This window comes from Coturnix japonica, chromosome 2 (assembly GCF_001577835.2).
Source record: "Coturnix japonica isolate 7356 chromosome 2, Coturnix japonica 2.1, whole genome shotgun sequence".
NCBI lineage: Eukaryota > Metazoa > Chordata > Aves > Galliformes > Phasianidae > Coturnix > Coturnix japonica.
The window spans coordinates 5,576,899-5,602,737 of NC_029517.1; the positions used below are offsets into that span (position 1 = coordinate 5,576,899).

General features: G+C 45.8%; 1 protein-coding gene across 3 annotated transcripts; it reads right to left on the minus strand.

The window, feature by feature from the left end:
• Positions 1-14: 14 nt before the first annotated feature.
• Positions 15-25,679, minus strand: RHEB (Ras homolog, mTORC1 binding). 3 transcript variants are annotated; one of them, XM_015852874.2, is made up of 8 exons: positions 25,336-25,677; positions 15,717-15,788; positions 12,138-12,205; positions 9,320-9,402; positions 5,521-5,577; positions 5,373-5,420; positions 4,793-4,874; positions 15-580 (listed from the first exon to the last, which is right to left on the minus strand). In XM_015852874.2, the coding sequence occupies exons 1-8, from the start codon at positions 25,385-25,387 to the stop codon at positions 488-490; spliced, it is 555 nt and encodes a 184-aa protein (XP_015708360.1). In that variant the 5' UTR covers positions 25,388-25,677; the 3' UTR covers positions 15-487. The 3 variants fall into 3 exon arrangements, with proteins under 3 accessions (XP_015708360.1, XP_015708361.1, XP_015708362.1); XM_015852875.1 differs by lacking the exon at positions 25,336-25,677 and adding an exon at positions 19,439-19,463; XM_015852876.2 differs by lacking the exon at positions 5,521-5,577 and having other exon boundaries at positions 25,336-25,679.
• Between the last annotated feature and the right edge of the window lie 160 nt (positions 25,680-25,839).

Sequence of the window (25,839 nt, forward strand, 5' to 3'; positions counted from 1 at the left end):
CTAAGGAGAGCGTGAAGGTTTGCAGCTATTTTATTTACAAGTATACATTTAACACAAAGAAACACTGATATCCAAGCCTAGTTAATAGTAGTGTAACAATATGCATCATTTTGATGATTATTCTAACCAACAAACTACACTGAAAAATTAATGCCAGTAAAATTCTTGGTCATAATATTAAGAAATACAAGATATAAATTGAAAATATGATTGCTTAAAATTTGAAGATGGAAGTGAAGCCATTTGCACAGGAGTCAGAGTTTACCATAATCTGAAGGGAAAGGCTCCAAACCAGCTGTGTATCTCTCAGGTTAACAGAAGGAAAAAAAAAAAACAAACAAAAAAACCCCACAAAATTAAAAAATTAAAAAAAAAAACAAACCCAACAAAAAAAAAAAAGAAGCATAGTTTTATCCTTGAAGATAAAGGGCAGTTTTGCTTCTCCAGGTAGAATGTATTCCCATTGTTTTCAGGCTTTGCAGTGGAATTACATTACTGAGCATGAAGACTTCCCTTGTGAAGCTGCCCCATCGATTTTTTCTGCCTCCAAAATTATCCTCTTAAAAACATCGACGGCGGTCTGCAAAGAGAGAGCACATGGTGAGCAGCAGGCAGCGCTTCCACCCGCTGCACCAACACGGAATGCATCCCTGCCAAAGGGAAGGCAGCAGGAGTTGCTGGGCTGGGAGTCACCTGCCGACAACGGCCCTTCACAACCCAAGCAGGATCTGACTGATGTGGCTCATCAGCCCTGTATAACAAAGTGCATTCCCTGCCTGGGCAAGTGAGACTGAAGGAAGAGCAAGGACAGAACCACAGCTGCCAGCAAAGTGGTTCCACTAATGAAGAGTTTCCCTTGGTCAAAAATAGGCTAAAAATACTGATATACAAATACACCGTACTGATATTTCATTGCTTACAGCTGACATTTTAATGCACCAATTCCTTATATTCTTGCTTGAAAGCACCTACTCTTAAAACCCACGCTTTATTCCAACAACCAAGCAGCTATATATTCTCTGTCAAAGCCACGCTGTTGGGAACACTGAGATGTAGGAGTTCACAGGGCTACTAATTCATTTCACAGAGAACATATATTCACTGAGAAGCTTTAATCAGTGCCCTACAGTTAACCCGTAGGAACTTGTAATTCAGCCCAAATACGCTCAAGGATTTTAGAATGAGCTTTTAAGCAACGCAAGAAACTGTTTTGCAACAAGGAATAAAGAACGCAGCCAGACTTTCTATGCATCTGTCTGCATATGGTGCACTAACAGGATGTGGGTCACATCTAGCCTACAGAAAGCCATCTGCCTCTCTTCTACCTCCTTCCCTTGAGGGAGTGAAAGAGACGCCAGGCAGGGAAATGGGTGCTGCTGTGTGTGAGGCACCAGGAGGCTCAGTGCTCCTTCACACCTGTGGGTGCCAAAGGAACAGAGCCCAGGAGGTGCACAAACAGGAAGGTCCAAAGCCCTAAACCAGCCCACAGCTGCAACCCTCAGCTCAGTGCTGCTGGGCTGTTTTCCCAACACACGACTGCTTGGTTGGAGAGGAAACTCTCTGCTGCTTGTGCTACTGGTTGTTCCTGGCACAGAACTGGGCAAAGGAACTTGAACAATGGTCAGGTAAGGAAGAGCATTTCCCCTTCCCCCAAACACTCACCAAGGGAAACACTCCCAAATCCTTGAGGGGGAAGGGCAAGATCCCAAACCTCTCTGAGCACCCTCACACACTGCACACCTTCCAGGCTTAGATACGAACCTGCTCTTGAAAAAGCAGCAACATCCCAGAACTTAAAAATCCCATTTTTAAGAGCTCTTTTGGTGAGAAGTGGATTTTATTTTTTATTTATGTTTAACTACTTCCTTCCCCCTTCTAAAATAAGCCCTTCTAATGAATTCCGTGTAAGTGGATGGGCACACGATTGCTCATTACTCTCTGGTTTCCAGCTTCAAGCAGGCTTATGGACCGATCTGGGTTCTGGTTGTATTTGACACCATTAGCAATTTATTGTGCTGGGATTAAAGCCAAAGAACTGCACAATGGCTTAGGGGGGAACAAAATAACAAATCCCCCAAGGAAAACCTGAATGAAGCTCCTGAAGTTAGCCCAGTAGATACACAGTACTTCAACACACCCAGAAATAATTAAGCAGCTTGAGGAAACACAACAAGCACATCTAGGGCCCACAGGAGGGATTTAATACCTGAACTTGGCTTCAGGTCGTAGCTCAAAAGGATGTGATTTTATGTGTCTCATGTTTTGCTTACAAGACACATGATGTCCTTGAACACTTCCAGCTTGAAGCTGAATGAACAACAACAAAAAAACCCCAAATGCCCCCAAATTCTTTTGTAGGAAACATTCACCCAATCCAGCTGATCATCTCCAACCAGGACTTAATTCAACCAGCATCTTTTCCTGGGCATCCAGCTCCAGAACCCTCTCAAAAGCCCAGGGATCCCCCCCAGGTGCCAATATGATACACAGGCTCCAAAGCCTTAACAAACCACCAGGATCTAAAGGGACATAGAGCCTAAAGATCAGACCTGAGGAACTCTTGCCAGCCCCCTACCTCTTACCCTTGTATCAGCTTAGATCCCTGAATTAATGGGAAGTGGGAGAGACAAAGCCACGCCATTTCATCAGTATGGTACCTTCTGCAACTCCCAGCAGAACAGGCCTGGATTGGATTAAGTTCATCTGCACAACCATTTTAGTTGCCTGCCGCAGTAGGGATTTGTTCCTAGGACTCCCACAGATGCTCCAAATAGTTTTTGGGGTTTTTTTTGGGCAAAGCAGGAAGGGAGATGAGTCAATGCTTTCCCACCTCCTTGCATAGAGAGAGAGAAGCCTCTGCTAGGACTTGTAACAGGGAATGCCTCTTCTCCTTTCAGAGTTCCTTGCTAAGAGCTGCTATAAAGAACAGAGCATGTAGGTCAAACTGGAATCAGCCTACAGTCTCTCCATAGGCTGCCCCATGTACCAAACCAATTTCAGACCAGCACACCAGATACTGTCATATTTCTGCTCCACCTCCACCAAACGCAGCCAGGTTACAGAGACAAGACTTCATTTCCCCCCAGAACCTCACAGCTCCGGTCCTTATATTTTGCTTTCCAAGCTCAATCATCCACCTCCCTCAGCAACAACCATTCCTCAGCAACTGCCTGCAGGAACATGAGGTGAGCTGCCCCACTCTGGGCTCCATTATGCCTTCTTGCACATGTCCCAAGCATCCAAGAGGGAACCCATCAGATTGATGCGGATACTCTAAGACCAAGGCACAGGCACAAACACACGGCAGTCAATGGGACTTTGTTAGCACAGCAATTTAATATGCAAGGCACGTCAAGCATCATATAAAGCTTGTAGCTTCTCTGAATATACACAGCTTTTTTTTCTTTTGAACCAAGACAATACACAATACAAACTTCAGAAGAGTTATTAGTAAGATATTCTGTACGATAGGAATTACTGCACTGTTACGCATTGTGAACTACAGCCAATAAAAGCACAAACAACAGCTCTGCCTATTCCAGAAGTACTTAGTTGTTTGAAAATAAATAACCTCCTCCTTTTAACTGGTTTATTCCTTAGGCTGGAGTTTTCATTCCTGCAGGTATGGATCTGAGGCTCGGTACAAGTAGAGAAGATAGTAAGAAGCTGCATGCTTTCATCACAGCCAATTCTGACATGGTTAGTGCAACTCTTAGCCAGAAACAGAAGCACTTAGAAACTAATTCCAAGTATTCCATACATGGAGGAAAAAAAAAAAGCCTGCAAGTTTCCTGCCAGGGAAAAATCCAACTTTACACAACTGTCTGCTTCCAGTAGAGCCACAAGTTATCAGTCAGCAGCTGCTTGTTTTGCAGCTGAAAACAGGGGAAAGAAAGGCAGCTCATGCAGGTGCTGCTCTAACTGTGGGACTGCCCTTCCGATTCTGCTGCTGAGGGCATCCAAGGATGCAACTGTATTAGGTTAAATATGAGACAATGTAAGCACTTGTGCATAAGGACCAATTCCTCTAAACACAGCCTGCCAGTGCCCCTGTGACCCTACCATACACTCACATCTGCAAGAAGCAACAGTACTGATGCTGGCAGTACCTACATTAAAAACAGCAACACAAAATAAAGTTAGAAAGACTATCGCTCTCAACCTATAGTAGCTTTTAGTCACTTCAAGCTCAAACCAGTAGGTTTCTCGTAGCTTAAATACTCAAGTGTAGGGCATCAAAATCAGTGATAAAGCGTTATGATGAGCCACAGGAACAAATACAAATGTATTCAGAAGGTGCTTTGAAGGAAGTTACAGCAACTTCACTACAACTGTAACACAAAGGTGACTGCCTGCCTCTGTTCTGCACCCACAAAACTATTATTCCCCTCACTAGACAGACCAAGTCCTCCCCAGCACCTTAAAACATGAGGTTCATTCTGTTACACCAACTCACCCCAATGAAGCAACAAGGAGTTCCCTATTCAAGGTCATTGCAGCAGATCGCAGACCCTGCCCCACACACAGCAGAGATGCAAGTCTAAATTCACCACCAACTGTTTTGTTTTGTTCAGTGAAGCTTAACTTTCAGTTCTCTATTTTACCGCCTTAACTTACAGTTGAATCAGAAAGCATATATATGTAAACCTGAATGCAGACACCCATTTTGTTTCCAACCATCTACACAAACTATCTGTACAGCACATGCAGATATTCAGCTCCCTTTATCGAGTGACACTACGAGACATTTCATAGCATTACTATTCAAGTAAGTGAATCTTAAATCTGTTACCTGATTTTCTTTAGCAGAAGATTCCAAGAAAGCTGCATTCCAGGATTCTGCTAAAGCTTTCCCTTCTTCATAGCTGATCACCCTGGAAAGAGAGAGGAAAGCGTGTTTGTTTGTAACTCATAGAAGGACTGAAGCTTCAGCAGTGTCCCCACAGGACTGAGGCACTTAAGGCACATTTTGAAAGGCCTGATCCCACACAATTTCTATTTGCTGCTGTCATATTCACTGCTGGTCCAGACAGAACTCTCCTATGTGACCCAGCAGAGAGCAATTGTCCCAAACACTGACTTGTTTCCCTAAGCTGCAGCAGCATCTCAGGTCTTAAGAGTGGTAAAAAAAGACACTTCCTTACTTGTCTCGAAAGAAACATTCAGCTACTTTTTTTTTGGAAGCTTCTAGCAAGAATCAGTGTTACAACAGAAGCTGCCAACACACATTGTGGACACAATTCCTTGCTGGTACTTTTGTTGTAACCTACATTTTGATTTTGGTCATGGAAAGCCAAGAACAAAACCGGCCACGGCAGCCACAGGAATGCTGGCTGCTGCCCTGCATTTCCCACATACTGGAGATCACATACCGTTCCATATGCAGGTCTTTTTTATTTCCAACCAGCATAATGGGTATTCTGTGAAAGAAAGTTCAGAACTTCAGAATAGTTATAGTATACTGAACAAAGTACTAGCAACATGCCTGCAGTGAAATGAGATGAAAGTGTCACTACTTACTGGACTTTTCCCACCATATCCAATAACTTGCCATGGATAACTTTTATCACTTCAAAACTGCAAAATAAAGGGATGAAGTCACACATGCACTCCAATGCTTATCCTTAATACCCAACCAACATGCAAGCAATTCAATGCATATGTGTTAAACATTACGTACAGTGACAGAACTGCAAAGATGCTGAAGTGTTACTGGTTTGCGTACAACAGACAAAATGGGCCCAGAGGCGGCAGCAAACAGTACTTGGCACATTGTTACAGCCCACCCAGTTCTGATACTTGTAGATACAAATGTTACCCACACAGGTGCATCTAACACACAGTGCTAAAAGCCCCCCATGCCCACTCCAATCTAGTTTGCATTCACAGTGAGACATTCAGCTACTAAAGTCTGACACACCTGGATGAGCATGTCAGGTTAAAGCAGAGTTTCAAGGGAACAGCATTCAATTAAGCACAATCCACCAAGAAGGAACACATAACTTTTCATAAATCTTAACTCGTACAGAATTCTTTGTGTTTTGTTTTGGGCATTCTGTGAAAACCAAGAGGTTGAATTTCAGTTTCCAGTTATTGATAGTGAGGAACCTGATGGGCAAGACAGCAGCAAAGCAGTGGTTGTGGAGGCAGCTGACAGCTCACCTGCTGCCCACACGGTGTTTGTAAGAGTGGAGATAAGGAACAGAACCACACAACACTGCGAGGCCTGAAACCCCACACCTGATGTTTAACACTTTGGAGAACAAGCTTTCAACAGAGCAAAAGAGCAGATGTTGATGCTGCTGCATGAAGTGCACACCTGAGCTTTAAGAGAGCTGCAGGTTCACAGACCTGACACACAGCTACACAAGAAGAAAGGGGCAGTGCCTTCACACTGTGCTTATGTTAGAATTGAAGCTCTTACAAATAGGGCAGCACTCCAATGTACTTCCAGCTCCAGGATCTCAAAGAACTGGTACCTGAATGCACTACTCAGGCTGTTGGGACTCCTTACAGCTTCTCACTTCAGAGCAATAAACACTACCGTGGTTAAGAAGGATTTTGTGTCAAGGAGGTCTGCTTGCATTACTTCAAACAGTTTTAGACTGAGCAGAACTCAACACTTCCATGTTGAGCGAGTAGATTTAGTATATCCTATTCAGAAACATATTGTGTACAAAAAAATTAACTCAGTCCAGCACTTCTTGCTGTTACTGACTCAAATACTACAGACCACATAAATGTGGAATCAATGGAAGGAATTAAAGGTTATGAAGAGCTTATGCTAAAAAGGTACAAGCAAATTTCTGGGCTTGAGAACTGGTCTTGGACTTTCAGCAGAGTATCTCAGAAGTAAGAGTTAAACGGTGTTCAGCTGTGACCAAGTACAAAGGCATCACTACAGAGAGAATCAGATGACCCTGAAAACCATAGGAGAAATCATTTAAAATAATCCTGGTACAGACCCAGAACTGTTTCTCAGCCTGAAGCAAGAGGAGAGTCGTAGCATACAAGCCACAGGATGGCTGAGTCACCAATGTAATACAGTCACTTTCTACTACTAGGTAAACTGCTGCCAGTGTAGCCAGAACACTGTGTCACTGCACAGCACAGCGTGTGCCCTCACGTGTGGTTCCACATTGTGCTGCCCAGTTCCCAGTTTCTGCTCATCTAGACCTCAATTTTTAGCAGAACAGACCGAGGATTAACAGCTGATCTTCATTAATACATCAAGGTGAAAACCAAAAGGGAAACGCTATTTAAATTCCAACATGGTGCTGGCACAGAAACAAGTTGGTAAAAACTACTCAGAATGAAAATTGACTGACTGGATCAATTTAATTAATTTGGAAAACACGGCTAGAAGGACCAAAGGCACAGATTAAAGCCTTTATCAACAACCCCCCCCCCAAAATAACCAACATCACACCAAGACATGAAACAGCAAGAGGTCCGCAGACCATAAGAGGTCCTTTCCAGTTCTGTTAAGCAAACAGGGTTACAGGAAAACTGTGTGAAATACAACATGAGGGATTACGAGCTGTGCTACACAAGAGCATGGAACACAGCACGATATAAATTTGGAATTTAATTAAGCTGAACTAGAGCAAAAGCCTTCCAGTAACCTTGCAGCTGAGAGGCTGGGAATATTACAAATGTAGGGCAGCAGCTTTCACTCAAGCCCCATTATAAACTTCCCAGTGGAGATCGGCAGGGAAGAAAATAATTTTCATAGGACACTTCTGCTTAGTTTGATGTCAAAGCTCACACTCAGTTGGATCAGAATTCCAATCAATACACACTCCAACAGAAATCGAGACAGACAGCGACTAATCTGATTGCCTGGGAAAGATATCTAACCTACCAGAGTACAGTGGAAGATCTCTTCTGTTGCCTAAACACCATCTTGATGCTGAACTGAGATAAGATACTGAACAAGAAAGCATCATCAATACTTTGAAAACTCAGACGTAAAAAAAAAAGCAAGGATTGGAATTAAGTTGATCAAGAATCAAATACTGAACAATGTGAATTTCTTCTTAGGACTGGGATCACTATTCCAGCTTTATAAAGCACTAACAAGGGATCTCTGATTAAGGAAGGGAGAAATAAAGAAGAAAAAATAAGTAGTTTCTTAAGACACACATGAGAGCCCAACATTGCACTTCCCCCCAGACACACGTGCTTTCTGTTCACTACTTCAAAACTACAGATGGAAACCAAGAATGAAGAGCTCCAAGAATGAAGAACTGAAAATCTGTTCAACATTAAAGAACTCAGAAGCAGTTGAAGTTGATGACCAGACCACATCCATTTTCTGAGAAGTACAGAAGAGCCAACAAGAAAGTTGTTTCACCTGCAGCTTGTGAAGATCTTACTGAAGGACACTCAGGATGACTTCTTCCTGCTTTAGAGGAAAAGACATGGAATGCTTCAGCGCTTGTCAAAAGCTGATGAGCTTACAAGTGCAGGGGAAGCAGCACTCTTCTTCTACCTGAAGTGAAAGGCTCCAGATCTTAACATCATTCTCAACAAAAGAGAAAATAATATAGAGGATTATTTTGGCTGTACAGTACTAGGAAACTAAGAGTGATTCAAGGTTGACCCAAACTTAATTTAAGTAGACCAAAGGGAAAGGATAAAATAACAAAAGATGTCAATACCTTAAAGAAGGTTGAGACAATTCTAAGTGGTTCTCCAGCTACGATGGAGCCTCTCTTGTGTGAGGACTGACTACAGTTAGCAGTGAGGACAAGACAAAAACTCTGGAAAACCTCAAAGAAGAGATTTGCTGCAGCACAGCAAGAGTGAGTCTACAAGCCAGAAGTCTCATATTGCTGCTTACATCAAAGTTGTTGATGGTTAATCAGAATGAGTCGGGATGTGAAGCCAAAGGAAGCTCAGTACTGCAACAAGCTGCTAAGCTGAGGGACAGATGAACACCTAGCTTGGTTCTTCATGTAAACGTGCAGTGCCCTTGTGGTTCATGCTGACCTCCATCTTCGCCTCTCACGCTACAGCACAAAGCCTGCTTGTTCCTGGAACCAGTCTATGTTCTTTCACTTACACTCAATCACTGGAGCTCAGCACTGCCCCATTTCTCACACAGCACCTCCTGCTTTGGTCTGCAAAGTGCTTTGTGACATTTGGATCTGAGGGGAGAGTTCTGAAAAGCCATTCTTTTGTATTTCAATTACATTTCTAAGGCAGAGAGACTGAAGGAATTACACATATGTAAAGAAAAATAAAGCAGAGGCAGGAGCTGAGCTGGAATGTATATGGCTAACGTGTGACAGGAGAACACAACAGACTTTGTTACCTTTTTATTGACGTGACTGAATAAACAAGAATGTAGCCATTGATGTCTATGGAGTATGTCTGAGGAAATATGGAGTATTCATCCTGTAGAAGAAATATCGCAATTGAATTACTTACTGCCAGTGCTGAGAGCTTGATGCCAGCAGGTCACTGGCAGCTGTTAGTCACATACACGGAATATTTTGGGTGATTCTGAGAATTAGGTTTCATCATCATAATCACAGAATCGCAGGGGTGGAATCTTTACCCAAGAAAGAGAAAGCAAAGCGAGCCTGGCACACCAGCTTAGTTAGCCTGTTAGTCTGTATACTCTACAATTCAATCTACAGCTTTTTCGCTTTATTCCCTCTTAAGACTACGGATCAGCTAAAGCTATCCCCAATCCTCTTACACTGCTCAGTTATCAGTTTTACCCTAGTACAAAACATTCACTCTGTCCTATCACTAATCAGCAGTTATGCTAATTATGTGATACATTTCCAACAGCAGCTGCAGACAGGATCCAGCAGTGCCACATATCAAGGGGCACTGACCACAGCTAACTTACCTATGGGGTCTGTTAGGCAGCTGTGGCATATCAAGCTAACTAATGCTCATCACAGATGCAAGAACTGCAGCCATTAGTTGCTTCACGGCAACCAGAAGTTTCCATTATATGGCGACTGTTTAATGAAAAATAAAAGCCCACCAAAGCAATATCACCACCAGCACCGACCAACGTACAAAACCAAACCCAGACAATAAACCTCTACTTTTACAACGCCTGTGAAAATGCAAATGAACAACTCAGTAACCGAAACAGATTGACGGAATGCAGAAACCACTACACTAATACCAAGAACTTCACGTTAAACACTGAAATAGACCCATTCTAATAGAAGTTCCCAGGTAACGTTTGCATTTTGACAAGAGCCACACGTCTTACTGCATGAGCTCGCCATGTTTTTAGCTTGTGTTTCTTCGGATGTTAATTTTAGCTGAAGATGCATAACCTCCCTGTATATTGTCATGACTGAACAGATGGAGCCGTGCAATCATACAGCTTCAATCTAGACGGCTAACAGAAAGCAAACTTCCTTAATAGGCAAATGCCAAAAAAATACCAAACCAAACCCACCCCAAAACCAACCTTTTATAATCAACTTCCCAGAATCTGCCAAAAAAGTTTGAAAGAACGACGTGATGCCCTTATTTGCCTTTCATGCTACACACTGAGGGCAGCCCTCCCCCACCTCCGCTTAAATGCCAAGCTGCCCTCTCTGCTGGCTGTGTAATCCCAGTGTCAACACAGAGGGATGTGAGCTGGCCTGCAAGTAAAACAGGTGAAAGTGCAGCTCTGCAGTTATTTGCCTTTCCCTGCAACTACTCAGGATTGCCACAGTTTGAATTCGGGTTCAGATAAGATGTGTTGTTACATCCTGTTCTGAGGTCCCACAGTGAGACTCCTGCTTAACTCAGCTATGTAAACCTGAACACATAACCGTGAGAGGTAAAGACCACGACACTTCCTAGAACTTGAGGATCAAATTAAGAACTTTGCCAAGTGACGAAACAAGCAGAGCTGTAACTTTTCAAGCCATAGCCAAGTTTTCAAGTATAAGACATAAATCTGCAATATAATCTTTGCTATACTGCATATGTAAGGCTGCTCTATGGATCATTAAGCAAGGCTTAACTGAGAGAAATTTGTTCAAACCACACCTTCCATAACTCAACATTATCTCTCCCTCTAACCCTGTGAGCCACGACTCAAAGTTCAAGCCATTCAGAGGAAGAATCAAAGCTGGAAATAACCACAGACCAGGAAAAATACTAGCTGTGCAATTCAGTTTGATTTCAATTTCCTAAACAACGTGTTTATGACCCTAGTACGTGTGGTCAATGCTGTTACTAAACCCTCTGACTGATTACCTGTAGATCTAGTGCTGCTGATTAGCACCACAAGCTGACAGCATATAATTATGGAACAGTTATTCTTACATCATGTAGCTCCCTCTGAAGGTGATCAAATGGTCCCAGAAGGTCACAGCCCTGAATACTCTCCCAGCTATGAGCAAATGTCCTGCAGCTTTCATGGCGAAAGCACTGCCTGTGTACTTTACTGGCTGCTTAAAGCTAATAGGGAAAACGCAAAGGCACAATACCAGAACTCACAGAAAGGAAGAGAATGCAGACAGGAAAATGGTAAGGGATTTAGCAGTCCCTTTTTTAAGCACAGCCCTTCAAGACACAGAGCACTGCCGTACACAGAGCAGGCACTCACCTGCAGGTTCTGCCAAGCACCCCTGTGTAATTAGCACCTCTATTTCATGAAGCTACTGACCATGCCACAGGCATTTGTTTACCATCTCCTCCTGCATTCCCCCTCATTACACCCAGCTCAGAAGCATGCATGCGTGAACCTTCACTTACTTAGCAATGTAAACAAACTGCAAGAGTTTCTTTGCAGCCCGGTGAGCGCTACCTATGCGTGTTGCTGTCTACTCTGCCTATTTAATGAATACAAACCAAGGTGCTGGAGCACACAAACTGAAGAAAGTCAACTTCTGTGTGGTTTATTGAATCTACCAGACTATAAGTATCAAGGAGATTACTTAAGAGCTTTGGTACACTGGAGTTAAGGCAGCTCTTTTAGGCATATGTACTTCAAGCACTATTTCAATAGAAAAAGCAGATAAACACTACACAAACGTTGTTTTTGGGGTGCAAAATAAATAGAGCTTCAGCTTTGAACACGTGGTCACAACCAGGGCAGCTCTTCCCAAGCACCAATACCTGTTGCAATAAGTCCAAAGATGCAAAGGGAGAAAGGTACTTACCTGGCCAGCAGTGTCAACCAGCTGAAGGTGATATTCTTGGCCATTTACTGTGATCAGTTTTGTAAAAGCTGGAATTAAAAACAGCAGATACACATTTCAGAATGATGAACAAAGTAGTGACAGAAGTCACTCATCTCTAGCTGTAGAGTTAAGAAAAGGAATGTTAGTTACAGGCTTTAAAGTAGAAGGCTGCATCAAACTCTGTGCTTTTAACTAGAGTATATTGAAACTTAGAAATTGACTTTCAAGTTTCCAATTTCTGAAGATTCTTACAGTGTGTTTTGTTTTTTTCCTCTAGAGCTGCTTAGAAACAAAGAGTAAAAAGGCTCTACTACTACATAGCATTTCAAAGAGACTTGCAGGCATCTGTAATTTGTGGTTAACATGAGGCACAAATGCAATTAACATTAAGGCTAACTTTGAACTTCACACACAGGTTATTTTCCCCAGTTTCCAAGCAGTTTAGCGAGATCGATTTCCTGGATACAAACAACACGAGGTAAATGATCTGGATTTACACAAACCTCTTTGGGGCTAAAATACACACTGGCAAACTGAAGAACACGTTAAACCTAAATAATGAGCATTGAGCTGAAGCTCCCCAAAGTACTTGCACATTTGCCGCAGCTACCAGTCTGTTCAGTCCTTAGTCAGGAAGTACATTCAGTTCCTATGAGATGAGAACTGCTGCTCTTCCCAGGGTTTATGAAATGCCAACACGCTGCAAGCTGAGGAACCTTTCTTAGTGTCTGTCTTATGCAACTGTGAAAGCAAACCGTGTCAGAGCTCGTGGAGCTCAACGTGCTGCCGAGCACCGCACATACCAAGCAGAGCGCGCAAGCTGAGCTTCAGGGCTTCATGTTGCCCTCAGTCTGAGATCACAGGGCAGCACAGACATAAGGGCAACGTGTGTGCTGTGTACAGGTGAAGCCAATTTTCCCAGCTGCTAATGGTCAGAGGAAGTCCTTCCTTTCCTCACAATGATTACTGGGGAAATAGCCAGCACTGCAGTGCTGTGCTGATCACGTCTCAGACCGTCCATCCTCAAGCTGCAGCAGAGCTGACTCCTCTCCATTCAGCTGTGCAGTCCTCCATCCAGCTGTGCTGGCTTCTGCCCACGTCTCCTGACTCTTGCATGGGGTCTCCTTGAAGCTGAGCTGCACCAGCTTTTCTCCTGCCCCCAGTGCTTGCTGCTCAGTCACACCTCCACAACATATTATCTCTAGTGACTGGGTTAGCTCCACACTAAAGGAAGCCAAAGCTCTCAGATTCGACCTTCCTAAATCACTCAAAGTGTGCTCATAAAAAGGAGCAAATGAAACAGAACAAAGCCACATTTTGCTGTTTGGAACAGGCTGCCCAGGGAGGTGGGGGAGTCACTGTCCTTGAAGGTGTTCCAAAACCACGGGGATGTGGCACTGTGGGCATGGGCCAGTACTTGAACCTGGTGATCTCAGTCTTTTCCAACCTTGATTTTAATGATGCTATAAGGCAAGTGTCTACATGCACAGCACACAGCAGCCACGCAGTTTCCATTACAGTAGCAACACGTGCAATTTGAATGAAGCCTCAGATAGCTCCTACCTCATCTGTCCCAGCACTACAGCTGTGTTAGCACCTGCATACTGCAGTCAGCTATTGGCACCACTGCACAAGGTTGTAGGGTTATGAAGCAAGAATGCACAATAGCTTTTTGGCTGATACAAATTCTTGTTTGAACAGATGTTAACATGCAGAGCTGCTGTATGCAGCATCAGTGCTTCAAACATGAAGGAGACACAGTGCATTACAGGTGCCCGAGCACTGCAGCTACCCTCTGGTATCCTGACAACTCCCATCCACATCAAAACTCTCTGCAATCAAAGCACGTTCAAGAGCCTCATGAAGTTAATATTTAAAAAGGGACAGGGACAGATGGCGGCTCTTCTAGAGGCCCAGAATAGACCAAACAGAAACACCACCACCATTGGTACTGAGCAGTGGGTGTCAAAGCAGGGAAAGGAAGCAGTGGGGCAGTCACTGCAGGCTGGGCAAGGAGCTGCCAGCTCACAGCAGGGACTCCCAGCACCAGAAGAGCTTCCTCCTTCAGTACAAACCCACTCTGATGCAGTTGTAACTGCACAGTGCAGCCCCAGCAGCTGCTAAAGCCAAGAAGCAGCGTGACTTGCACAGCAACTCCATGGGCTGCTGACTATTGCTTCCCTAAGAAGCAGTGTATTTCAGTTACACAAACATGAATGAGAAGATTTGCAAATGCTGCTCAAATGGCAGCTGTTGTGAAAACAAGCCACTGTGGTAAGGAATCAGAACCAGCCACACAAACACAGACCTTCACATCAGCGGTGCTACTTAGCAGAGATAGGGGAGCAGTGTAAAACCTTTCCCAGAGCTATGGTAAATATAACCTCCTGGTATGGGCACATCAGTTACCAGCTTCCAAATTAAGGTTCTTGAGCTTATCCCAGTTTAAGAGCTCCAAATTCTTCTGTTTTTCCATGAAGGGCTGAGCTAGTCTGTGCCCATCCAGCTCAATGTCCATCCAGGCTCCTTCCACGCGCTCCTGCTCTGCAATGGTTTTGCTTCTCTTGCCACCATTTCCCAAATGATTGTCCCACTGGTTTCTCCACCCTGCTGCCTCACTACCAGCCACCCATCACAGCGTCACTCTTGTTGGGCCATTAGGAAGAGGAAATTCTACTTTGTTAAGCAATTAACTCAGCACCACAGTTGCCACGAAATCCTACAAGTTACCCTTCCAGATCCGCAAGTTTACAGGAAGCAACTGAATTCAATGTGCTTATTAGCTTAGATAAACCAACTTTTCTGGTTCTAATGGAATGGAAGCAAAGGAAAACACAGCACCAAGTAAGTGCTGACTCTTCTGTACATTAAGTGAAACCTGATGCAGCTCATTTTCCTTGTGCCCCTTCCAAAGAAGGTAGAGGTTTTTTTCCACTGGAAAACGAAGCCACTTGAATACTCAGCCATATCCTTTTAGTTTAAGGCTTATGTTTTACACTTGTTCCTAAGAAAAAAGCGTAGCTATAGTTTCCTATATATATAGTGGGGCTGGAGCTTGATGATCCTCAAGGTCCCTTCCAACCCAAGCCATTCTATGATTCTATAGTAAGACTTAAAATAATGAAACCTAATGTATGAGACCTTGTTTGATGCATCTCAAAACAAGCCTTGTTTATAACTCTAATAAAGCAATGCACTGTGAATGTGTTTGGAATTCATATATAGACTATCAGTCAGAGGGCAAATTAACCAGCTTGCCTTGCTAAAGCAAAGCAAGAAATTCTTCACAAAGTAGCATCTGAGGTCCAGTTCCATCCACTAAAATAATCCTGAGTGAAAAGTGCTGATGGCCACTGACTGCTAATTATTGTGATGTAAATCAATAACCTCGTTCTGCTGATCACTTAATTCCAGCTTCCACACAGGGGCTCGACATCCAATGTATTTACCTGTTAAAGTAACGAGCTGTAATGTTACTATGTAAGTGCCTATATAAATAATACAATGACTTCTGATGTAGTTAGTTACAGAAGAGCAGCTTATCCGTTATGTACTTACTGTTCTCTATAGTTGGATCGTAGGAATCAACAAACTGTCCTTCCACAAACTGAATCGTCAGTGAAGATTTTCCTGCAAAGCAAAGAGAAGACAATTGGTATTGAAATAAGCCTTCAAGCCATCACCCCCTTACACCTGGTAGCAGACAGAGCAATACTTCTAGCTGAGCCAATATGAGCAGTGTGGTACATGTAAACTACAGATGACAAGTGACCTATTTTAGAATTACATCCCTAAATTTAGCAACTGGGTCCCCTGAACTTTTAGCAGATATATTGAGAAAGCTTCTCAGAGCATGTTCTGCTTTGACTTTTCAAAGCTTTACCATAACCTGAACACAATTTACATTACAGCACATCTTCCACATTTGGGAACCTACCAGGTCCCGTTACATGATGTTTACTGGATAAATACACCCTTATAAAGGTTGCCAAGTGTGTTAGCTGCTTTTGGATGTGTACATGCTCTGTACTCCTTAATACTCCCATCAGCAAGAAACATAAACAAAGTATGACCCCAAATTAGAATCATGACCATCCTACTCAGAGGGAGTAATTCAATGACATCATAAAGAACAGATAATTCGGACAAAGTAGTTGATGGTAAAACTGCTTTCCCATATTTAATTGCTTTTGATACTGTTGTCCACAGGCAGTGCTTTGATAGTGCTATGTTAATACATTGCAGTGGAAAAAGCTCATTCAAAAACCAGCACGCAACATTCTGCAAGTAGCTTTATTTACAATCAAGCTCATAGATACCTGGATATCTAGATACCTTAGATATATAGAAGAGAAAAGCACAGATGACTGCCCAACACTTTTCCCCCTCCTAAGAGAGATCCTGGGCTGAAAGCCGTCGTCTGCAGCCGCCTGTGCTAAGTTTGGAAACAGAGCTCTAGGAAGGAGTCAGAGCCAACAGACAGTGCTGCTGCATTTAACATCCAGCTGTATTAATTACTGCTTTCCTCCTAGCAGTGAAAAAGAAGGAAGCAAACAAACAGACAGACAAGAGTACAGCAGTATTCCACCACTCTCCTCCTACATCCCCCAAGCTCTGTACCGAGCCTCCCTGTAACACCATCTATGTGTACCCCCAAACGATGCCGGCTTTCCCCCAGGAGAGCTCTCCAGTCTTGGGGTCATTCAGGACTACATGGCTAAAAGCAGCAGTGGTATCTTGCTAAGGCAGGGCTCCCCTAAGTGGGCACCAGTAACATGAAACCCAGCTCAGTGCTGCTGCCATGTCTCAGCCCATGCAACATAAGGGCCAATGTCAACAACAGCTTGGCCTGAACTTTGTCCCACAGGTTTTATTCCAAGCCTTTGAACTACGGACAGCGAGGAGAATTAAGGTCACCACTGAACTCCTATCTCCTCTTTCCCCAGAAAGATCAGGCAATATTTTCAGAGAATTACAACATAAATACACGGTCTGCCAGGCAAAGGCCAAGGAATTGCACACAGCTGTGTTTGGACAGAAGGGCTGACTGCATCCCTGAGCTGTTGTGCAGGGAGGAGGGCATGGGCAGATGCTGCAGCCCCACTGCACAAGCACCATAAGCATATTTCAGCTTAGGATGGGCTTCTGATGTCAGCAATGGCTCCATCGCTCACAGGTGCATGTCTCAAAATAAACCCTCCACCCCAAATCTGCCCCCAGCTGGAATAAGGCACCGAATACTTTGCAGTTTGCTAAGCTTTTCCTCATATTATCCTCCACAATAGTTACTTTTCCTGTCTTCAAGCTTTAGGGAAATAAACATCCGCTGAAACCAAAAGTGTATTGAGCAGAAGGAAGGCAAAGTCTGCTGGGAGCAGCTCGAACTGACCCAGAGTTGTGATTTCCAGGTGAAAAAGCACTTGCTAAAATCTTACTAGAGGAAAGTTGTGGTTTAATCTTTTGAATCTCTGTTCAACACGAAGAGAGTTTAAACATACTATGAAGAAATAAATGATAGAATTAAAGGCACGGAACCATTAAGGTTGGAATAGATCACCTAATCCAACAGCCAACCCACCCCCACCATGTCCACTACCACATCTCCATGGCTCTGGAGCACCTCTAGGAATGGAGACCCCACCACCTTCCTATGCAGTCTGTGCCACTGCATCACTGCTCTTACCAAGAAGAAATTACTAATATCCAACCTGAACCTCCGCTGCTACAACCAAAGCCTATTAACTCTAGCTCTGTATTGCGTCATGCAATGGCAACACTGAGGCAGGGCAATAGGGTGACTCCACCAGCTACACTTGGTTACTGTAACACAAAGCGCTGGATAGTCTGTGGCAAATTAAGACTTTCCACTCTTCTCATCCCTGAAGAAACAGGAGAAAAGTGTTGGGCCCACCCATAAAACCTGAGCTTTCTAATACCAGGCAGTTCACACAGAATGTGAGTGATACACAGGATACACCTGGGCCAATGAAGAGGATAGTTTCTAAACTACTGCAGATGAGATACAACTTAATTCTACTGTTACCACCTTTAATCACGAGGGATCATCGCTTAAACCTAGTATATACATCTGCTTTGAGACATAGTTTCATTCACTTCACCGCTGTTTCCTTGTGACATCCACGCTAGAATGGGATCAGATACCTGCAGAGAAGGCTCCTGCTGTCACACTGAAGTCAGAAAGCTCAGGAAAAGTTTGTCACTAGATGTGGTTTGGTTATTCCTTACCATTAACAGTAAGGAATGGTCTAAGTATTATTATATATTACCATCCAGCACTGCCCCACAGGCCAGAGGGGTCAAGCTACAGCACCCCAGTGTTAAAGGCCACCTTCAGAGCATAGCAGCATACATGTCCACCGTGTTAACTGCACCTCTACACAAATAACGTTCTCAAAGCACGGCGGTAGCTATTACTCCACTATTAGCCAGTTAAATCTTCAGTTAATCCAGTTAATCGTAAATTCAAGTCTATTCTAAACAGTATCTAAGGAGCTAAGTCCATGACATCCACTTGGCAGAAATGGGTAAAATTTGAACTGCTGCGGGCCAACAGGTCAAGGGCTGAGATTTCCTTTAGGTACAGCAAAGCCTCTCAGAAGGAGCTTATGTCCTCAGTCTGTGTATTGGGAAAACAACCTGTCTTTACTATTGGTTTCCACATGTAAGAATCTCCAAGTTCCCCCCCAGCAGGCTGCCCTTAAAAGCCAGTTCCACACACACTTCTCTTCCTGTGGTTTTCTCTGTTCATCTCCCTCCAGCTCATACAGCCCATGCCCCAATAAGCAGCTGAATGCTCACACGATCATCTTCAGCTTAAACACGGGTATATCCAACAGTACCATCAACCATTTATAAATTATAAATGAGATAATGGCTTTTTAAGATCGCAGCCCTTTTTGCCCAGAAATCCTAAGAGAGCAGGCATCAGCTTAGTCTTCTATAGGAGCAATAAGTTGTTCTAAGTGGTTTGCATTGACTGAAGCAAACCCAGCACTACTGGAGCACCAGCAGCCGGTTGCACTGGGACTTCACCACGCCAAGCCACGTGGATGAAGCAAAGCACCATTAGAAACACTCATCTCCAAAGGAAGCCACGCAGAGAACAGAAGTGCTGAAAATGAAGACATGAAGCCTGCAGACATTCAAGTTTCCAAGCAGAAACTTCCAGGCCTAATTCAAAGTAATAATTCTGAAACACTATTGAGAACACTAAAAGAATGCGTTACTGATGGCAGAGCAAACCTTAGAGCAACACATACCCCACTGCATTCACATCAAGTGCCGGGCTGCTCTGTCAGTTTGCAGGACAGATTTCCTGACGTTCTCCTACACGTTGTGCATCCCAACTCTTCTGCATGGAGCAGGAGAACCTTTAAACGAGGTCAGACATCTTGAAGGAAGCTCTGGCAATGCAATCTGACAAGCTGCTGAAGCCAGACAGATGTATCCCACTAACTCAGGAGACAATGTTGTCAAGGGACACATTAATAGCACAGTTTCGTTTTGCAATGCACATGTAGGCACCCACACACTGCAGACCACTCATGCGTTCCCTCTTTTTCCAAATTAGTTTAAGGACAGTGATGTAACCGTTCCAGAAACATTAACCCCTCATGCATCAACGCTGCGCTGTTACATTACAATGATCTCGCTGTTTAAAGCGGAATCTAAACCATAATAGGATTAAGCGTTTCTACAGCTATCATCTATTTAAGATATGAGCACTGCAGCATCACACAGTAGGGTGTTCTGCTCCTTAAAAGGCCTTCAGAAATCATTTATCTCATCTTATGCCTTAAAAAGATTAATCTTCGGCCCTTAGCCACAAATTCTTAAGGATTTAATCCAAATTAAACAACACCAAATTTCCTCATCGTGTTCTCATTCACGTAGGAACTCCCAGAATTCGCAGCCTTCCCTGCTGCAGGACTTACAGAGCCCACAAGCTGCTCTTTGCTTGTCCTCTCCTGGTCTTGACTGTCAATAACCCACAACCTGCACTGAGAGACTCACAGCATCCATTTATCTACCCCTTTGCACCACCCTCACGCAACATCCTCCACATGGCATCGAACATTTGCATGTACACAGATGTAATTCCATATGGTGAATTGAGGAAGAGCACGCTCATCCGAACAGGTTAAGGACTTCTGAATCACTCCTAAGCCGCAGGAGTGCTGAGCAACACCTACATCTAAACGAGGAATCGATGGACATTTCCAAGCAGTGGATGTTCTATAAGACACCCAAAGGTTGCTCTGCAAAGCAGCTGGATGAGGATCCCACAGAGAAGCTGCTGAGATTCTGGACCAAACACAGGGTTAATACGAACAGGTTCTGTAATACACCCCCTGAATGTCACCTTCAGGATCTGCAGGAGGTTGAGCACAGCCTTTGGGTTACCCTGCCTTAGGCTGCTACCCCCAGCCTGGGTGTGTGGTCACATTAGGCAGAACATACCACAGGGATTCCTGTCTCCCCAGAGCCTGTGCTTAGAGCGGTGCAATGGATCTAAATGCAGAGCTTCGGCTTTTCATAGCTTAGAAATGGCAGGATCCACGTTTTGTTTGGTTTCCCCTGCCAACAGTAAGTCTCAGTTGAGTAATCAAGTGGCAAAACGCTCCAATTGCCCAGCAAAGCCTGTGAGTGTTGCCATTAGAAGAAAGCAGAGCAGGCAAACAAAGAGTTAAGACCAGAGCAATGTCCTCACATAACCCCGCTGCTGCCGTTCCTGCGCTCCCAGCCACTGCCATCAGATCACTGCAGAGCACAGCAGCACAGTCCCGCGCCCTGGAATGCAATGAGAGCTGCTCCAGCCAGCAATGCTGCTGCAGCTGTAAGGAGGGAAGCATTAGGAAGGGCTGCTGCCTACAGCTCAGCACAAACCGCCACCACAGGCTGCATCCCGACCTGCTCCATCTTCCTGCTCAGCCTCACAATTCCCTGCATCGCAGACAGTGCTGATCCTGCACACTGAACTGCGTCGTGCCACAGCGCCCATTTCTTCATCCCTTCCCACCAGACGGCCACAAGGGCTGTGTGCTGCCTCCCACATCACCCGGGGACAGAAGGACCCCTCACAGGGTGCTGTGCTACGAGGCCATCCTTCACAAGAGACAGCAAAGCTTCAGCCCCATTTCATAACACAAGCCCAGTATTCAAGTAACTCTCGCTCTCAAAGCCAGGAAATACTGCCAATAACTACAAGCCCATATTAGAGATACGGCAGGTGATTCAGTTCAGCTCCAGTTGTTTTGCTACTTGCCTACTGCAATCACAGACCACCGTTTCTGTCTGAGAAGTTCAGCATGGGCCGCTTTCCACCTACACAGCATAGGAAGCTGAAAGGTACACAGGTGAACCAACCTGACTCCAAACTGAGCAGGGAGCACTCCCAGCTCACCTGTCTGCATGTTCCTAAACACCAGCAGCTGCAAAAACACAAATGATGTTGAGATAACAGCCTGGTACTGAAACACCTGATCCAAGGGGCAACTCCCTGCTCACCTGACATCACAGAATGGTTGGGCTGGAGGGGACCTCAATGCCCATCCAGTCTGAATGCCCACCATGGGCAGAGCTGCCCCCACCAGAACAGGTTACTCAGAGCCCATTTAACCTGGTCCTGAGCCCTCCAAGATGGGCCAACCCCGCTCTGCTTTTCAGAGCGGACACTGATCTGAAGAACCAGCGACCACCCAGACACCCATACCTTAGTGTTGGCTGAATCATATGCACAGACCCCAAACGTACATGGAAATAATGAATTACGAGCAGGACACAATGAGGGCAACGTGATGATTCCTTTTAGTGAAGGCTTTGTTTTATAACTTTATGAAATCACACGCTCCATCACACACAGGGCAGCCTTCTGCTGGAATGCTCTGGTCACTTCACTGACAGCAGCACTCAAATCCCTCCCATTAGCAAGCTACCGAATTTTAAGCTAAAAATCCATCTGATTTCTATCAGAACCTTAAGGAGAACAAGCACGATTACATAACGCAACGTAACTTGCTTTTTAGATCCATTCAAGCACAAGCAACACTCAAAGATAACGTTCCTGTGTGGTTGCTGTTTAGCTTCATGCCACATACATGCAAACTATTGGCCTTCCCCACTAACAGGTCCTCAGGTTCCTGGCAATGCTCCTCCACATCTCCCTGCCCCAGGCCGTGGGCTGCTGGGATCACTCCCACAGCAGAACACGCTGCGTTCACACAGGAAAGGCTGATGGCAGTGTTGAAAGATAAGAGGGAGTGGATTGAAACAAGCAGGCTCCTGAACCTTCTATAGGAACAGCCATGAGAACAGCACTCCCAGGCATTGCTGGGTTAAGGGTATGGTTTCATACAAGGTAAAAGCAAGGGCTTAGCCAGCAATACACTCAGACTCGTGCCTCATAAAGCCTCGTGGGGCACGTGGCTGCCTGACACCGTGCGTGCTCAGAGCCTGAGAGAGCCACAAAGCTGTCGAATCATCAGCTGCAGGGAACAGCTCACGGCCCGAAACGTGTCAGCTCGGTTGTTTCAGCACAGAACTGAAAGAGAATGGAGAAAAGGTCGCCATTTTCTAATCTCATGCTGTATATGCAAATGATAAGATCACCCAACCCCACAGCCCAGGTCACCTCAGCATTCACTCAAGGCACAGAGCTGGAAACATTTCACGGTGTAACAGAGCAGCCTCCCAGACTGCAGGGTCAAAGCTAACGTTAAGGTTAATGGCAGTTCCCTATTTATAAAAGGAAGCTCAGAAGCCTTCAGCAGCCCTTCAGATCTTGGAATTAATTATCCCCCACCCCGACAAAAACTAGCTCTGTTCAAATGTAACATCCCTTATTTCATCTGGGATGGGATCCTGTCTTTTACCCAGGGTTCAAGTGGAATTCATGCCATCGTGATATCAGACTTACCTATAAGTCTATCTGAAGCCAAACCATGCTGTTAATTCTCCTGGACTTTGCAAGGCATCCTTGGGTTGACTTCATGTCATGCTCTATGTTTCTTGTTTATCTGACAGCCCTACATGACAGAACACCCAACAGCTCACGTCTATTGCTGGATCTTTTATGTAAATATTTGCCTAGAAACGTAAAGCTCCCATACTTAACTCTGTGGCTTAAACATGCAAGATTTATACCTAAGAACAAGCAAGGCAACAGAGTTGTCATGGTTAATGAAAGGCAAACTATTACTTCTCTTCTGTATGTCTACAACAAGCAGTTGTCCTAATGGAACAGACCATGTCCCACAGAGCCCCAAACCACATCAGTCTCATGAAGCTGCAGGTGAAGGAGCACAGTAGTAAACCCTAATGGGCAGGAGGCAACTTTCTGCTCACCTCCTTCTATACAAGCACCAAATCATCCTGGGTCACACCAGCAATGGCATTAATAATGGCTATGTGCAATGTGTGCTGTCAGGCTCAATGGATCATCTACCCCTGGACCATCCAATGTACTGAATTGACAGCGTTCCTCCTACCCACACACACTGCCCAGTGCTTGTTTGAGTCCGGACTCGGAGAAGAAAACATAAGGAGACAAGCTCCGAGGCTGACTGTGCCGTATTAGACACCCCATGTGAACCACCAACCTCCTGCAGGCTGCTCCCTTCCAGCACCATACAGACACAGCACTGTTTATCCAGCCTTGAAGCCAGGCTGCTGCTACACACACAGCATCTAAACAACTCATGTAACCTTTTTTAATCTTGGGAAAAGCAAAAGGCGTTGTTACGGATGCTGAGTGTGCGACCGCAGACACACCACTCACAGCACAAACCCTTCAGCAGCACAGCGGCACCTTCCTACAGCAGTTTATTTCCCAGCCACTCGTTATCCTTCCCATCGATCTACGCTTTTAAGTCAGATCGATGCCGAGCCGCACCGCTCCATTCGTGCCCCACGACGCTGAATCTGGTGGGGCTGTAGAGCAGCTCCCGGCTTGGATGGCGCCGGGAAGTTCTTTCCTTCAGTGTTGCCGTACGATCACAGAATCACAGAATGACCCGGGTTGGAAGGGACCTCAAGGATCATGTAGTTCCAACCCCCCTGCCTGGCAGGGCCACCAAACATACACCTTTACTAGATCAGGTTGCCCAGGGCCCCGTCCAACCTGGTCTTGAACACCTCCCAGGACGGGGCATCCACAACCTCCCTGGGCAGCCTGTTCCATGGCCTAACCACTCTCCTAGTGAAGAACTTCCCCCTAACATCCAACCTAAATCTTCCCTCTTTTAACTTAAAACCATTTCCCCGTGTCCTGCTATTGTCAGCCCTTTCCAAGAGTTTACTCCCCTCCTGGGTGTAAGTTCCCTTCAGGTATTGAAAGGCTGCAATGAGGTCACCCCGCAACCTTCTCTTCTCCAGGCTGAACAAACCCAACTCCCTCAGCCTGTCCTCATAGGGGAGGTGCTCCAGCCCCCTGATCATCTTCCTGTCCCTCCTCTGGACCCTTTCCAAAATCTCCCATGTCTTTTTTGTACTGAGGGCTCCACACCTGGACACAGTACAACAGATGGAGCCTCACAAGAGCCGAGTAGAGAGGGACGATCACCTCCCTATCCCTGCTGACCACCCCTCTCCTGATGGAGCCCAGGATCCCATTTGCTTTCCGGGCTGCCAGAGCGCACTGCTGGCTCATGTTGAGTCTCTCGTCCATCAGGACCCCCAGGTCCTTCTCTGCCGAGCTGCTCTCAAGGACAACTCCTCCCAGCCTGTACAGGTGCCTGGGGTTCTTCCTGCCCAACTGCAAAACAGTGTTGAACCTCATTAGGTTCAACATAACCCCCGAGCCCAGCTTTCCAGCCTGTCGAGGTCCCTCTGAATGTCACCCGTTCCCTCCACCGTATCGACCGCACCACTCAGTCACTCCCGATCCCGGCACCGCAGCGCTCCGTACGTTCATCCTACACGTCTACAGACAGAGGAAACGGGCACAAAGCTCCGTACACCCCGCTGTTCCCCCCCCCCGTCCCGGTGCCGTCCCCTGTCCAATTAAGGGCACAGTCTCACGTTGGCTCCCGGGCCCGCAGCGCTCTGCGGCGCCGCCATGGCGCCTCCCGGCCGCACTGCGCGGGGCCCGGCCCAGCCCTGCACCTGCCACCCACCCACCCACCCGTTCCCATTTCGTCTCCCCCCCCTTAACACTCACCTACGCTCCTGTAGCCCAGGATCGCGATCTTACGGGATTTGGACGGCGGCATCTTGTCCCCCGCCCGGCCACGAACCACATCAAGGGAGGAGGCGGACGAAGAAGAGGCGGAGGGCGGCGGGAGGCTGCGTGTGCGCCGTCAGCCTCATGCGGCGCTGGTTGTTGTTATGGGGGGGGGGGGGGGGGGGGGGGGGGGTTGGAGGGCGGCGGCGATCGATGGGCCGAGAGCGCGGAACCCGCGGCGGCAGCGCCCGTCCCCTCACGTAGCGGTGCGTCACGCGTCACAGGCCGCAGCGCAGCACGGACCGACCGACCGCCCCCACCGCCAACACCGCGCCGACTGCCGGCTGCACAAACCCGCTGCGTCATGCCGGCCCACCTCACGCCCCGCCGGGCGCTGATTGGGCAGTTGCTCGCGGTTAGAGGGCGGGGATTGGATGAGATCGGTTTTCAAAGAAAGGAGGCGGGGCTAAGGGGATGCGTGGGAGGGGATTGGTTGGATGG